At 35.8% G+C, this 14,510-nt stretch overlaps 1 protein-coding gene across 1 annotated transcript in view; it reads right to left on the bottom strand.

The window, feature by feature from the left end:
- LOC123307787 (serine/threonine-protein phosphatase 2B catalytic subunit 3-like) overlaps positions 1-14,510 on the bottom strand; it is a 292,638-nt gene that overhangs the window by 95,078 nt on the left and 183,050 nt on the right. Inside the window, exon 4 of the mRNA XM_044890221.1 lies at positions 2,524-2,635. Coding sequence (XP_044746156.1) covers positions 2,524-2,635 — 112 coding nt within the window. The remainder of the gene's footprint in view (positions 1-2,523; positions 2,636-14,510) is intronic.

Raw genomic sequence — 14,510 nt, 5'->3', positions numbered from 1 at the left:
CCACATTTTCATTTCAAAGTAGGAAAATCAAAGTGTTAAGATTTCGTTAGACCACCCTGTATGAGATATTTACGATAGCGTAGTTATCAGACACCAAGTCAATGAGATCTCATAAAACTTGGTTACTACTTATTTACCCTCTAATACCCAATTCCGCCTTGATGATACTGGTTGCATATAAATGAATACAAATTTATTCCCTGTGAGCAGTTGAGTTCAACTGCCCATGTCCGCCTTCAGTATAGGTTCATTTTGTGAGAACAGGTGTTAATGTAAATCAGTTAACTATTTGCGAAAAAAAGATGTAGATTATACATAAGCTAACTTGAAACTATACGGAGATAATTTTAAAAAAGAAAAAAAAAATTGGGCATTAGAGGGTTAACTTTTAATTACATGTTCCCTTTGTGACCAGGCAGATTTTTGCTCCGTCTCAAAAGGAGATTTCTGCACCGATACTTTCATAATAGGACCGGACATTCGAAATATTTTGGAAGAAAACCGTTATATTATCATGGGGGGATTTACAGATTGCTATTATGTCATTGTTTTCCACCGACCAGTCCCATTTTTGTAGCGGAAACCGTATTTGTCTTCTGTTTTCAGAATTCATATATTTTATAATTCTTTCCGTTCAACTGTACTTTTTCTGAGTCGAAAAGGGTTTCAACTTGTTCCGTTTTTCCTTCTCTTCGGTTTTTTCTGTCTCTTTCCGAGCCAGATGATTGACCGAACAATTTGAGTGTATCCAATGGAGAGATGAGTTACCCATAGTGGGGCAAATTTTCCGAGAAGAGGGGTACTTCTTCTACGCCCGGCGCTGAAGGTCAAGAACGAATTAGTTGAGATCGAGGTGCCAAGGAAAGTGTGTAAGGTGTTTTACCGTGCAGTACAGTTAGAATTACGACAAGTTTGAAAGTTTAGGGCAAGTCACTTGTAGCATTATTATTCCTTACGTAGTGCATACTTGAGGGGATATCTTCACTATTTTCTTTAGTCCGTTGGACTGGCTGAAAATACCTACCTACCGTTTAAACTTGATCTAGTTATTGTAGGCTGTGTAGAGTGCCGGCTTCCGCGTCCGTTTGACCGCCGCTGGGTCCCAGGAAGACTTGAGGTTCCTACCGTATTTTTGGTGCTTATTTTGTTAATATATTGCCGATTTCCGACCGAACAAGTTTCAAGTTACAGATTGACAGCTTCTTTCGACCTGCTGTCTGACACAGCCATTTTGAGGGTCACAGCGAGAAAGAGAAAGAGAGAGAGAGAGAGAGGGTGCACTGCAATTGGAGTGAGACTAACCACCGTACCGATTTCCCTCGACAGAGGGAGTGACTTGCCAGGATTTCAAAAATTATCCGTATTTACCGTCTATTTCCACCGTACTCCTCTGGAGTGACCGTACAAAATTTAACCGTATTTACCGTCCATTCCCACCGTACTCCTCTGGAGTGACCGTACAAAATTTAACCGTATTTACCGTCTATTTCAACCGTATTTACCTGGAGAGACCGTATTTCATCAGCCGCCCCACACCGACCAGGCCGCCGGTTGACATCAACATTTGATATTACTTGTACATTTCTGTTTATAATTTAATCCAGTAGGAATAAAGAACTGGACGTTTATTTTGTTGCCAATTATTTTGCTAGAGATAGTCAATATATTAAATCAGTTTCATCTAGGTGTGTAGTTAGAATAGGTAAGTACTCTTTTTAACGCCTAAAGACCGTTGAAAAGCAGACACTTAGAAAACGCTACCACCCTAGTCTGTATCGATACCCTTCTCCACTGATACTCAAGTCTACCCGGGCTCTCTAATTCTTTGGAGATTCTGTGAGTGGAGTGGGGTTTCACTGATTGCCCCACTGGCGCCCGAGCAAAGGTAAGGGGCGTCCAGGGTGAGAGAAAAAGCCCATCACACCTTGTTTTTTCGATAGGTACTATATTCACTATTCAAGTAGCTCTTAAGAAAGACTGTGGTTAACTTTTCAAGTTTACAACAACATCCAGAGACCCGAATACCTATGTGAAACAAGATCTATTTCCTATTGAGAGCTTGATATAAAAAAAAATTAGAGTGAAAAGTGTAGTAATCTGAGCATTAAAATCAAAGTAAGATTCGTGACAGTGAGCTTGGAGGTTTGAAAGAGTCTTTGCTGCTGTTGAAAGAAAAATATGACTATTCTATATTCTATTTCAAATTAAGCTAGGGTCTGAACAAGCGATAGAAATTCCGATTCATTGTTTCCAACCGATAATTCGCAGGTTTGTTCTTTCCCACTTTTTTTCTTTAACATTTTTTCTGTTCATTTTCGATTTTTTCAATAAATCTATAGGAATTCTGAAATGAGGAGTGAGTAAATTTTTGAGCAGGAAAATAATAGGTCATTCAATAATATTGACATTTCCTCATTTCAAATAGTGATGATATTTGTAGAGAAAGAAATTAATTCCAATTCTTGGTAATTACTCTTTTAGTGTTCATGACATGAAAAAAAGAGCTAAAATTGTAGTACTTACATTCCTGTTTAAATGTGAAGTATTCTGTAAGATGGCGACACTCATGATTACCTCGAAGGAGAAAAAGAGTTGTAGGATAACAGAGCTTCAAAGCCCACAGGTACAGTACACACTGAAAAAAAACATATTAGTGTAAGTATCGGAAAAGATTTGAATACAAGATTTTTCAATAGATTATCGTTCTGAAGGACCACAGTTCGATCAAAATAAGCAGAAAATTATTTCCTCATAATAGCAAATATTTTCTCCATATATACACATTTTTGACAAGTATTTCGAATACGCAATTCAAATTTCTAGAAAATGAACAATTTAAGGTTTTATAATATAAAACTAAAGTGCCATTCCATAGGACAACGTTTTTCGATAATAATGGCTGCAAGTGAACTGGAATAGCCAAAAATGGGTAGCTACCACTTTGACATTACTCGGTGATGATGATAATCGCTTTTCACTCCGAGCTACTAAGCCTTATCCTCAGCCAGTATGCCCCTGGCGCAGGGTTCTTCTTCAGCCTTTATTTATCCACTGCTGGACATAAGCAGTTTCCTAATTTTTCCAAATGTTCTTATCTAGGGCCAGTTTCGAACCACAGCTTCTTCGATATCGTCAGCCATTTTTTTTTGCCATCTTCAAAACTTCTTTTCGTTAATCATGTTCGCGATTTCATCAGACGTATTATCTACTTATTGGCGTGCTGCTTTGCCAAATGTCCAGCCTACCGCCACTTAAGTTCGGCTACACGTTCGAGGATGCCTTATCTATACCTTCGTCCTTCATATTTCTAAACTGCGAACTACTGAATGATACCCTGAAACTGCGTTGGCATGCTCTATATGTTAATAATTCGATAGCAATTCTAAAGTGATGATCACTTCGGAATCGTCAATTTTTCTCCCTGACAGTCCTGTCGGGTAAACTTTAACATTATCCGATAGGTATATCTGGTGTTCTAGTAAGAAGTACTTACACTACGATCATAAAATTCTGCTCTTGACGATATTCGTGCACTAATCATGCTTGATGAGTCAAAGTATTATCGTCCACAAAAGCAAAATGTGGACTCTATGTGAAATTTTGAATTATTTCTCTGGACAAAACTGTAGAAAACGTCATTTAAAATTGGGTTTTATTCTTTTCTATTAATTTTATGTCTCCATATGCACGTCAAAGCTGGTGAGCATTATGATATTATATAAACTTATAATGCTTTGCATCGCAGGGTGAAAATCCAACGTCACCAAAGTAATGTCCCAGTTATAGCTAATCGAACTTTTGCTACTTAGTTGGAGCCTGGAAATTCTCAGCTTGAATTTTGTCGTTGAAGGAATCATTCATTGATCTCTTGAGACATGAAATTATGTCTGAGATATGTCAGAAAAAAGAAATTAATACAAGCAGTCATCAAATATCAAAAACATATTTAAAAATTCATCAATAGAATAATAACAATTTTTCAACAACAAGGCCTTCACATTCGCCTTGAATTCTCTAAGATTCAGAGATCGAATATGGTAAGGTAAATGGTTAAAGAATTTTATACCTTGATATGTGGGCGAGATTTCAAATTTTCTTGTCTTGTTTTTGGCAAAAACAAACACTTCCGTATTTCTTGTATGGTAGTTATGAAAGCTAGATAATTTTGATGCTATTCTCTATATCCTTAATATGTAATGAAGTTTTGAGAATAAAAATGCAAGACAGCTTGAGAATACTATTGGAACTGGTCTAATAGACGACCTTCGAGTTATACTATAGATGTTGCGCAAAATCCGCTTTTGGAAAATGAAGACTCTAGCTTCTGAAGAATCTCCCCAAAGAATTTTATTGTAAGATAAATGATTAAACACTAAGCTGTAATAGATATAGATCAACGATGACATGGGAAGCAAGTGTCTCACTCTAAACTAAAGATCAAATCAATATGATTGAACCATCTCAAATTACTAACCAGAAAATTTCCAAGGAATTTAACACAATCCTTAGATGTGGTAATAGTCCGAGAGCTGGCGAAGAAAATCGGCAAGAGTTTTGTAATGGCTCATAATTAAATATAAGGGTAAGGGGTGTACATGAGTCAGCACCCACTATCAAGGTCAGGTAGTGAAACATCTGGTGACGACGCTCTTTGATTTATGTAAAATTACAATATCTGCACTTTGGGTGACTGCTAACTACCTCTGTTCTATATTGATACGTGGCCCGACTATTTTATCCCCAAATAATAAAATGAGGTCTGACCACTTTCTCAAGTTTTCTGTACTGTAAAATAGTTCAGTGACAAATTTCAATTACTGCAAAAATACTTGTAGAGTATGTTGTAATTTTATATACCTATGTACATCAAAAAGCGTCGCCGCTAGATGTTCCACTACCTGACCTTGAGAGTGGGTGCTGACTAAAGGTGCCTACAGATTACACGCTTCCGCACAAAACACTTTGTTAGATATTTTAATCATGCGCATTATGACGTGGTCCCACGTCACGTCAGAGTAATCTGTAGGCTCCTTTATGTACACCCTCAATACTAAATCATATTTAATTATGAGCCATTACAGAACACTTTCCAATTCTCGTTGCCAGCTCTCGGACTATGACAGTATCTAGGTGGCGAAGAAAATTTTTTTTACCACATTCACGCACTGAAAAATTAGTACATTCAGTCTTATCTACGTTAATTAGATGATTATTCGTACGGCACCACTTCACAAAACAATCTAGTAGAAACTCGCACAATATTTGAAGCTATTCGAAAGAAGAAGCCCTAACAGCAAACGACGAGTCATCAGCAAACAAGATTATCAAACGCATCTTCAAAAATGATGATTAACCGTTTTGTGCACAAAAACTGAACAACGCACCTCTTGAACTTGCATGAAGATAAAAAAAAAGAATAAGGGTTCTAGGGTGGATCCCTGTGGTACTCTTAATTCCAAAGAGAACTCAGATGATAGAGTATCCCCGACTTTGACATTTGCTGGTATTTGTCTTTTGTTCTCGAAAATACCTTTCATTATTATTACCCACAGCTGTCATGATTGCCGGTTAAACTCTCTGCTCACGTGAGAAAATCAATCCTTCAAAACTTCGAAGGATCTCTTCCGCAAGAATTCATTGTTGTTACATTGCAGTGTTACATTGCAGAAATCAGAGGTCGCAAGGTGTGGGAACGGTTAAGAATGAAAAGAAAACATATGAGCTCCCAATAATCATCGAGATTATGTTATCCTGCACACTGTTAATTTGTTTTCAATATATTCATCATGAACATTGTACTTCTTCTGGATTAGTTGATAATTTCATGAATAAGAAGATTCGGAAATATTGAACCGATGGCCCCAATGGGCAAAACTAGCATCGTATAGGTATATCACGAACACTTCAAAAATAACAATCTTCATGAAATAGCTATAGAAAAAAAAACAAAACTAGCATCGTATAGGTATATCATGAACACTTCTAAAATAACAATCTTCATGAGATAGCTATAGAAAAAAAAACAAAACTAGCATCGTGTAGGTATATCACGAACACTTCTAAAATAACAATCTTCATGAAATAGCTATAGAAAAAAAAACAACTACATTTTACTGCGAGCAATCAATTCATTGATTGATCTAAACTGAATTGGTTTACCCCCTATTTTCAAATTTCATGCGGAATCACGTCCGACATCAATCAATACATAAGTTGTTCGTGAAATGAAATCAGAAAGCAATTTCCGGTATTTGAACCAAAGGAGCCACAATCAATTCTCTATATCATATTGTGAAGGCTAAAATGGGGAATTTGAGCTGGATTTTAATTATCAATCACCAAAGATATTTTGATACGACAGAAAACATGTTCCACTTGCTTAGGCTGCTAAGTTGTGGGGAACAGTCAGTAAAAGCAGTACTATGTCACCTACTCCTTGTCTCACAACGCTTGGTTAACTCTAGTAAGTTTTCTGAAGAAAAATCCTGATCCTCCATAACCAGGTGTAATGTCTAACCTAGCATTAACCTGGTAGTTTGCGCTTTGAAGTCCTCGAATGACACTCACTTTTTTGTCGACTTCATTTATTTATTCTTTTGAGACTTTCTTTACTAAGTGATGTGCCTCTGTGGTGATGGAAGACACCATAATCAAGCGCAAAGCTAAAAATTTGGTTCCCGATTTGAGATTTTTCAAATGGACTAGAAAAAGCATATATGACTCACACAAACCTCCATATCAACCATGGATCTTGTTCAAGAGAGCTTGGTGCCACACATACACAAGATCAAAATATGGTATATCCAGTGGAAACTAAAAACTAAGTTACTTTAATTTCACTGGAATATGATTATGTGAAAACTACACATAACGATCAAGTGCGCAGATGGGCGAAGGTAAATATGTAGTGGTTGTATAACTCGTAAGAAGGTTGAGTAGGTAACTGATCACTTGTCTCGGTCCAGTAAAAGGAACCGTGTGATCACATTTTAACAAGAATAAGAATGGATAATGGATAATAATGAAAAATTGTTTGTCTGCGCGCTTTGTTTCGTGTTCGTCGCCTTCTGTATGTTTGTCTCACACTGTATGTTTGCTGGTTGGGATAAATCAAATAAGCCGAGACCGAAATTGAGAATAATAATATCTGTCATCGACAACAACGTATGTAATTCCGATTCGGTTTCATTGTTTTTATTTCATTGACTGTCACACGTCGGACTGTTTATTAATTTATTCTTGACTTGCCATGACCAATTTTGAAATATTACTTTTATTAGTTGTATGATGAGGTATAATTTGTTTTGTGTATGATTAATAAATGCCTGCTTTTTAGCCTCGAGAAAGGAACAAAATAGTCCCGAAACGTTGGCGAATTCATAAGTGATTGTTTTTCAACCTGTCCAAATTCCTGCGATATTTTACTTATAAACAAGTTATTCCCTCGTTTCGATCCCTTTATTGGGCCTTTATTGGGTTTTTATGTGCCGTTTGTGTATGTGTATGTAGATGATATTATTATGTCTATTTCTAAGGCTGGGCATTAACTAGGTAATCCGCTAATCGTTAATTAACAAAGTTAACATTATCACTAACGGATTAACTTTTAAGTTAACTTAATTTCTTATTAACGGACTCGTTAACTTCCGTTAAATTTTCTCCATTAATCCATTAGTCCATTAATCGTTAATCCGGACCAACTATTTACAAAGCCCCGCTCTGCCTCGCTGTGAAAGATACGTTCTGATAAGTTGGTTCGCAACTATATTGCCAGAGCGTGTGAGTGAGAAAAGAACACTGCTAAGAAGTTGGACTCATGCGTTTTATTCGTTGGATCGTTTCGCGCGTGTGAATCGAGCCTAGGAGACTGAGCAGGTGCGGCGCGTAGACTCTTTGCTGTAAAGAGTGTTTTATTTACCTGCGCAGTGTGTAAAATATTACCTGGAATCGGATTCCAGTTCCACTACAGACGAAAATCCGTGGCCACATTTGAATGATTATGTGAAGGACAGAGGTGGTTCAAGTGACGGAGGTAGCATAGTAGCAACGCAAGTAACAACGACGAAGATGAAGAAGGCTTCTTCAATTCTCAGTCTAAAGAAAAGCCTAAAAGTCAAAAGACCATAGCTCAAAATCTTGTCAAAATTTGGCCAGAAATGAAATGAAGTGACTCGTTCAACGATGTGGCATCTCTTGGGGAACAGATTTTTATAAATCTGTTTATGAAATATAGGTAATACTGCTGTACCCTCAAGAGCTGCATTTGAACATAATTTTTCCACGTGCAAAGATATTTAAAATCGGAACGAGCTTGGCTATATAACGAGATATCATCATCAATATTTTGATGTTTATTGAGGGCAATAAGACCTTCATGAACATCGATATATTGAAGGATGTTGATATTGCAGAATTAACATTTAACAATGTTAATTCGTTTCGAAATATTGATATCTTGGAATGGGTCGTTTGACTATCCTTGAATAAATCAATATACAAATAAATATGAACTATATTTTCGCCTTTTTGTCCTATTCCACGAGATGAGGAATGTTGAAGAATTCCAAATTTAGGCAAGAAATTAATTCGATGACCCACTACACTCGACTAAAATATAAGAAGAGCGATAACGCATACTATATTCCTCAATCCTGAAATGTACAGGGTGTTTATGAGAAAAATCGGACGTACAGCTTGTCAGTAATGAAGTTATATTTCTGAATTAGTTCTGTTTTCTATTAACCGAAAGGTTTTCAGTTCCTGTATTATTACGCGCTACGAAGCGGACGGTACAGCTGGGTATGGAATGAAAATTAATTCAATATCCAGCTATGAGCCATATTTGACAAACGATCGATCTTAATGTCTAATGTCAACCATTCGCGAACGTCCACATGTCCACATAGAAAAATAATTTCCGGTCTCATTGTAGAAACGACAACAGAGTGAAATTGAATTATGGGCGACGGATACGTCCTATCAAGGACTATCGAATATTCTTCAGGAAGAACTTCATTTTTTACACGAATAATAACGGAGTGTCCGGAGTGTACAGGGTGGGCAAAATTGGTGAACTTTTTAACCCAACGAGATAGAGGAAAATGCATGGCACATTACGGTTGCCTTTGTTCAAGAAACTAATGCTATCAACTGCATTCTTCTATCTTCTTTTATTTTTGAGTTATAGGCCAAAATTTAAATTTGGGCGGTTTCAACTTTGTTCATTATCTCCGTTTCTGTTTGTGCTAGGAGCTATAGCTCAGCAAATAAAGCTGTTATGTTATAACATAAAAATGTGTTTTTTCTTATGGAAATAGTAGTTTAATGACTTTCGCCATTTTTTTTTACCGTTTCAGAAATATATTATACATCACCCTCATTCTTTCTAAGTCATTTCAAACTACTGTTTTCATAAGGAAAAATACATCTTTATGATACAGCTCAGCAAATATACCTGTTGGAAAAAATCATAGTACGCCACTGGATTGCTATAAAAAAAGTGTCTGATTAATAATAAAGAATGATCACGCCTAATAACAGGGGGGCAATGAATACCATAATAAGGATAAATTTATAAATTTATAAATAAGGATATTTATCCTTATTATTGTATTCATTGCCTCCCTGTTATTAGGCGTGATCATTCTTCATTATTGTACCGCTGGCATAATTTCTGCCGTGATCTGAACGTGTTCCCAGACTTCTCAAGTCGTCATACGTCTGTTGTTCGCAAAGCGAATCGGCGTACTGAATTAGGGAAAATATGGGACATATGCTATTGTCTTCTATCTGGAGGGGATTGAATCGGACACCTTTTCATATTGGGTGGCGCTCTGGGTAAATGTATAGTACCTAGTAGAACTTGCCAATATTGAATAAAGTTCCATCAATTCCAAACGTTCTCCATCGTAGAAAAATGCTATGTTACCTTGATGAGGTCAAATGAGACCGAAACCATGGTCAGCATCTGCTTTTCTTCGATGGAGCGTACTCCATTTGGGGCCTTGACGATGGCAAATTGGCTAGTTCAATTCAGATCGTAACACTTGTTGATATTCATATCGTCGGGTGGTATGCATCTGAATTTATCCTTATTATTGTCTGATTAATGTTTTCATTTCAACATCCTAGCAAACAGAAACAGAGATAATGGCATAATTTTCTGGGGAGGAAGCTCCAAATCTGAATTAGTATTTTTGATGCAGAAATCTATGTTAAGAACGTTGTTGAATTTAGGTTACAGGGCGTCATGTAGGGGGCACTTCAGAGAACATAATTTACCGCCACTATATGGTTTATATATTTATAGAGTTCTTGTCTTCATGTGTTTTCATCCTCACAATTTTGAGGATTATAGAAATGTCAACTCAAGGACTAGGAAAAAAACCTTTCTTTTATCCCTATCATAGCTTGACAATAACAGAGAGGTCTCCTCTTTATCTGGGAATAAAATTAATGAATGCCCTTCCTAAAGTGATAAAAGAAATGAAAGATGTTAAAATTTTCAAGAAAACTCTGTATGAGTTCATTATTAGGTTAGAACCATATTCATTGTCTGAATTATTTTATTTTTTAAAGTAACTGTGTGTTTGACGAATTTCAATTTTATTGTATTTGTGCAATAATTCTTGATATGAATAAATATCTATCTATCTATCTATCTATCTATCTATCTAATGACCAAAGTTGAAATTTCAATTTTGACCTATAACTCGAAAACAAAAGAAGATAGAGTAATGCAGTTGATGGCATTATGGGTTTCTCGAAAAAAAGGGGATCGTAATATGCCATGCATTTTCCTCTATCTCGTTGGGTTGAAAAAATTTTAATTCAGGTATCACCAATTTTGCTCACCCTCACATTTTATATTCGTAGGTTAAGCTTTCTTCACCCTCTATGGAATTACTCTGTTCCAACGTTTTGGCCTGGATCACTTGGATAGACTCAAAGGTTTAAAATTTTCACCGTCTTTTTCAGTTCGTGAATAAAGAATTTTTATTGTAAATTATTGAACAAATGGCTAAGATCAATGGTTCCTTGAAGATTTAATTGCAATAGTATTCAATTAGAAACTAGGTTTACGAGTACTCCTGGTTATAAACAGCTTGATCTAAGAATGGAGCACTTGAATGACGGACCTATACCGATTTCTTCCAAATTGAAACTATAATTCTTCAGATTCCAATGTTGCATGCGATAACGATCCATAAACTACCGGTTTTTGATTCAAAGTTGTGAGATTTTGAGTTTATACGAGATTTCAATAGCGGCTCAGTGTTTACTGCACATACACTCTGGCAGTATCTCGGAAACTTTATGTCCTATTTGTAGAAAAGTACTAATTATGATCTCAAAAAAAATAGGGATTTTTAATATTTTTAAGTTCATAGGTTTCCACTAGACTGCACAACTTGCATTTTTTACAAAGTACGAGTATATCATAATTTGGTTTGGTGGAAAGAAATGAAATTAGAAATTACTCTTTCTATTTCACAAAATTTGTTCAAGATATTTCATTTTATCAGATATTATAAACGCTAATGTTTTCATGGATATGTGAATTTCGATTAATTTCAATTAAACTTCACAATAATAATAATTATAGCTTAAACAACAGAATTGGACTTTAGGCCATAATTTATGAAGATATTATATGAACCTCATTGCTCTGTAATTAAGAGATGACGGAAATATCGATTTCTCATTTGTAAACCTCGAAAAGTTCTATGGAAAAGACGGAAAAGTCCACGATGGCATTTATCTAACTTTCGACGATAACCACTTTCAACATTTTTAATTCAATTAAAAAAAATGTTCTAACTTAAGAGGTAGGCGTAAATGGCCAAGTAACATAGGACCATAGGAATCGTGGAACATATGTTTAACTTTCTATAACCAATCTTTACATGTTTGATTCAGTACGAAATAATATTCCATTTGAAGTTAAGTTTTGACAGGCATGGAATGAATTAGTATAAAAATGAATGTGGCCCTTATCTGCGGCATTTATATTTATGAAAAGTGCTCCTTCCAATATAGTTCTCTAAAAGATATAAGAGATTGAAAAAATTCGAAATTAGGAAAGCAATAAAATCTACCTGGTATCGCAGTGTCAAGTGACGCCTATTTCGAAACGAGGATATAAAAGGATATAGGTAATTTCGATCTAGATTAGAATCGTGATAACGTCACAGGTCGTAGCTGAATCTTGGTAATGGGAAATTTTAAAGGTTTTTTTTCAGGAACGTTTCGCGAATTTTTCGATAGTTGGAGGCTAGTTTTAGTTTTTTTCGTGGTGAGGGTTTTAGTTACACGCTTATTGGTTTTTTTGTGTTGATTATCAATCATTTTTGGTCGCGATTTCCTTTTTCGTAGTGAGGTTTGTTTCTATTCTATTCTATTCATGTGTTTGGCAAATGTTTGAATAAAACTTTCTCAGCGGAAATATTCGTAAAATTACGGTTTCCCATTGTCACTATTTTTTACTTACATCATTTACCCTTTGTTTAACATTATACATAAAATGAAGAAGACTTTCACAGTTCTCAAAGAAAAACTTGAAATAACAGTGAAAGGGGATTTCAAACTGAGTGCGAGCAGAGTGTGAACTCAAGAAAAATTATTTTTCGGAAAATCGACTGAAAGAATACCAATATGGCCTGAGTTTTCATGAATTCGATTCTTTTAATCTAGTGATCTTTCTTTTTATAAACACTCTGTACCTTTTGCGTCGAAAAAACAAACAGTACTTTGATACTTCATATTAGAAAAAATAAAATGAAACGATTTTTTTTCTCTCGTCAGGAAAATTAAAAAAAAGTGTTATTACCTGTCGTCTTCATATTTATCATAACAATTCCAATAACTAAAAAACCTTTGAGTTAAGGCATACCTTTGAGTTTTACTTAAGGTTTGGCGTATTGTTGAAATTTCATGAAACAAACTTTTCGATGACGCAATGATATACTGAGTGTGTCATTTTAAATAAGAAGGTCCAGTCTAAAGAATAGATGCACACAGAAACGTGTTTTTATGAAGAAAAACCTCCATTGATATAAAATGTTCACTCTATTTAAACAAAGTTTTTTTAAATAAAACCATCACTCACCTCTATACTAAAATATCCTCTATCGACATAATCACCAAGAAAAAGGTATTTTGTACTAGCAGGTGGTCCACCGACTTCGAATAATTTCATTAGGTCGTAAAATTGACCGTGTATATCTCCACAAACTGAAACAAAAAGATTGCAATTCAATATGGACGCATATTACGATCAGATTATGATCAGTATAATTATGTTTATAAAGCAATAAGAAAATTTTATTTGTTTCGAGTTACATATTTGATCAGCCTGTCGTATAAATAGTGGTTGAAAATAATGTTTTTCTATTGTCGATTTAATTTTGAATAACCCAGTGGTTTGGCAACTGTCATATAAGGAGCTGTTATTTTTTGACTGCCAACTGAAGATAATTCTAATTCAATCAATTGTGAAATTGACACGCAAATGGTGAATAATTTTCTAGGACAATCCGTTTACGACTCAAAACTGAATTTTGAGGCATAAACGACTGAGTGCTTCGTTCACAACCAATGTAAGCGTATGCGTGCGGGAAAGGAATAGCAGGCGTTTTTCCCGCACCTTTCGGGAAAGTGACTCTTTGCAACTTGGAATGCGTGCGGGAAAAGGGTTGAACGCTCACGCTTGTAGAAAAAATAATTTTAAATTCGATTTTGGAGTTTTAGGAAACTTGACCATTGTCACTTACGCAAAATGCGTTGCTTGCAATACAGGGGGAAGAAAAAGTATGTTTCTGCTTTTAATCATCATAACGGACATAACCTACTTAAGTTTCTCTCTCTTACGCAGTGAATTATCGTAATCGTCCACAGCAATTTGACACTCGCTCATGAAGGTTGTTCATAATTAGGTACTTTCGTTTGCATAGGAAGTGTAGCACTTTTCTACACTCGGTGTAATTTACACTCGATTTTAGTATTCGTTTGCTGATTGGAGGAGGTGGATTGCAGTGTAGAGGAGGTGCAGTTTATATACACCTAGTGGGAAACCATAATGGAATTCATGAACAGAAAAGCAGAGAAATTATTCGAAACAGCAAAAAACCATCCACATGGACTACGACCCAGAGGAAGACAAAAGGAGAATGCGAATTTACCGAAGGAGACCAAGAGATCAATTGAGAAGAGATTGAAATAAGAACATAAACTTATTGAAAAATCCAATGAAGTGTTATACAATAGAGGATAAACAAATAAATCCCAGCACGATAGTGTGCGAGAAGAACACCGACTAAGAGATTAACGGTTTATAGGCAAATGCCCGGAACCAAAATTCAAGAAGCAGTTGAGGGTTTTTCGTGAGTCTCGAGCTCCGGAGAGTGAGAAACCCCACACTTGTTCCCCCTCAGGAGAGGGTGGTTCGTCTGACTTGCAGATTTTCCCCCTGCTACACAAAAAAAAAATACACCTAGTAGTAGTCTACTGTC

Source organism: Coccinella septempunctata, chromosome 1 (genome assembly GCF_907165205.1).
Source record: "Coccinella septempunctata chromosome 1, icCocSept1.1, whole genome shotgun sequence".
NCBI classification, from domain to species: domain Eukaryota; kingdom Metazoa; phylum Arthropoda; class Insecta; order Coleoptera; family Coccinellidae; genus Coccinella; species Coccinella septempunctata.
Note: the sequence above shows the minus strand (reverse complement) of the source record. Positions and strands in the feature narration are given on the sequence as shown.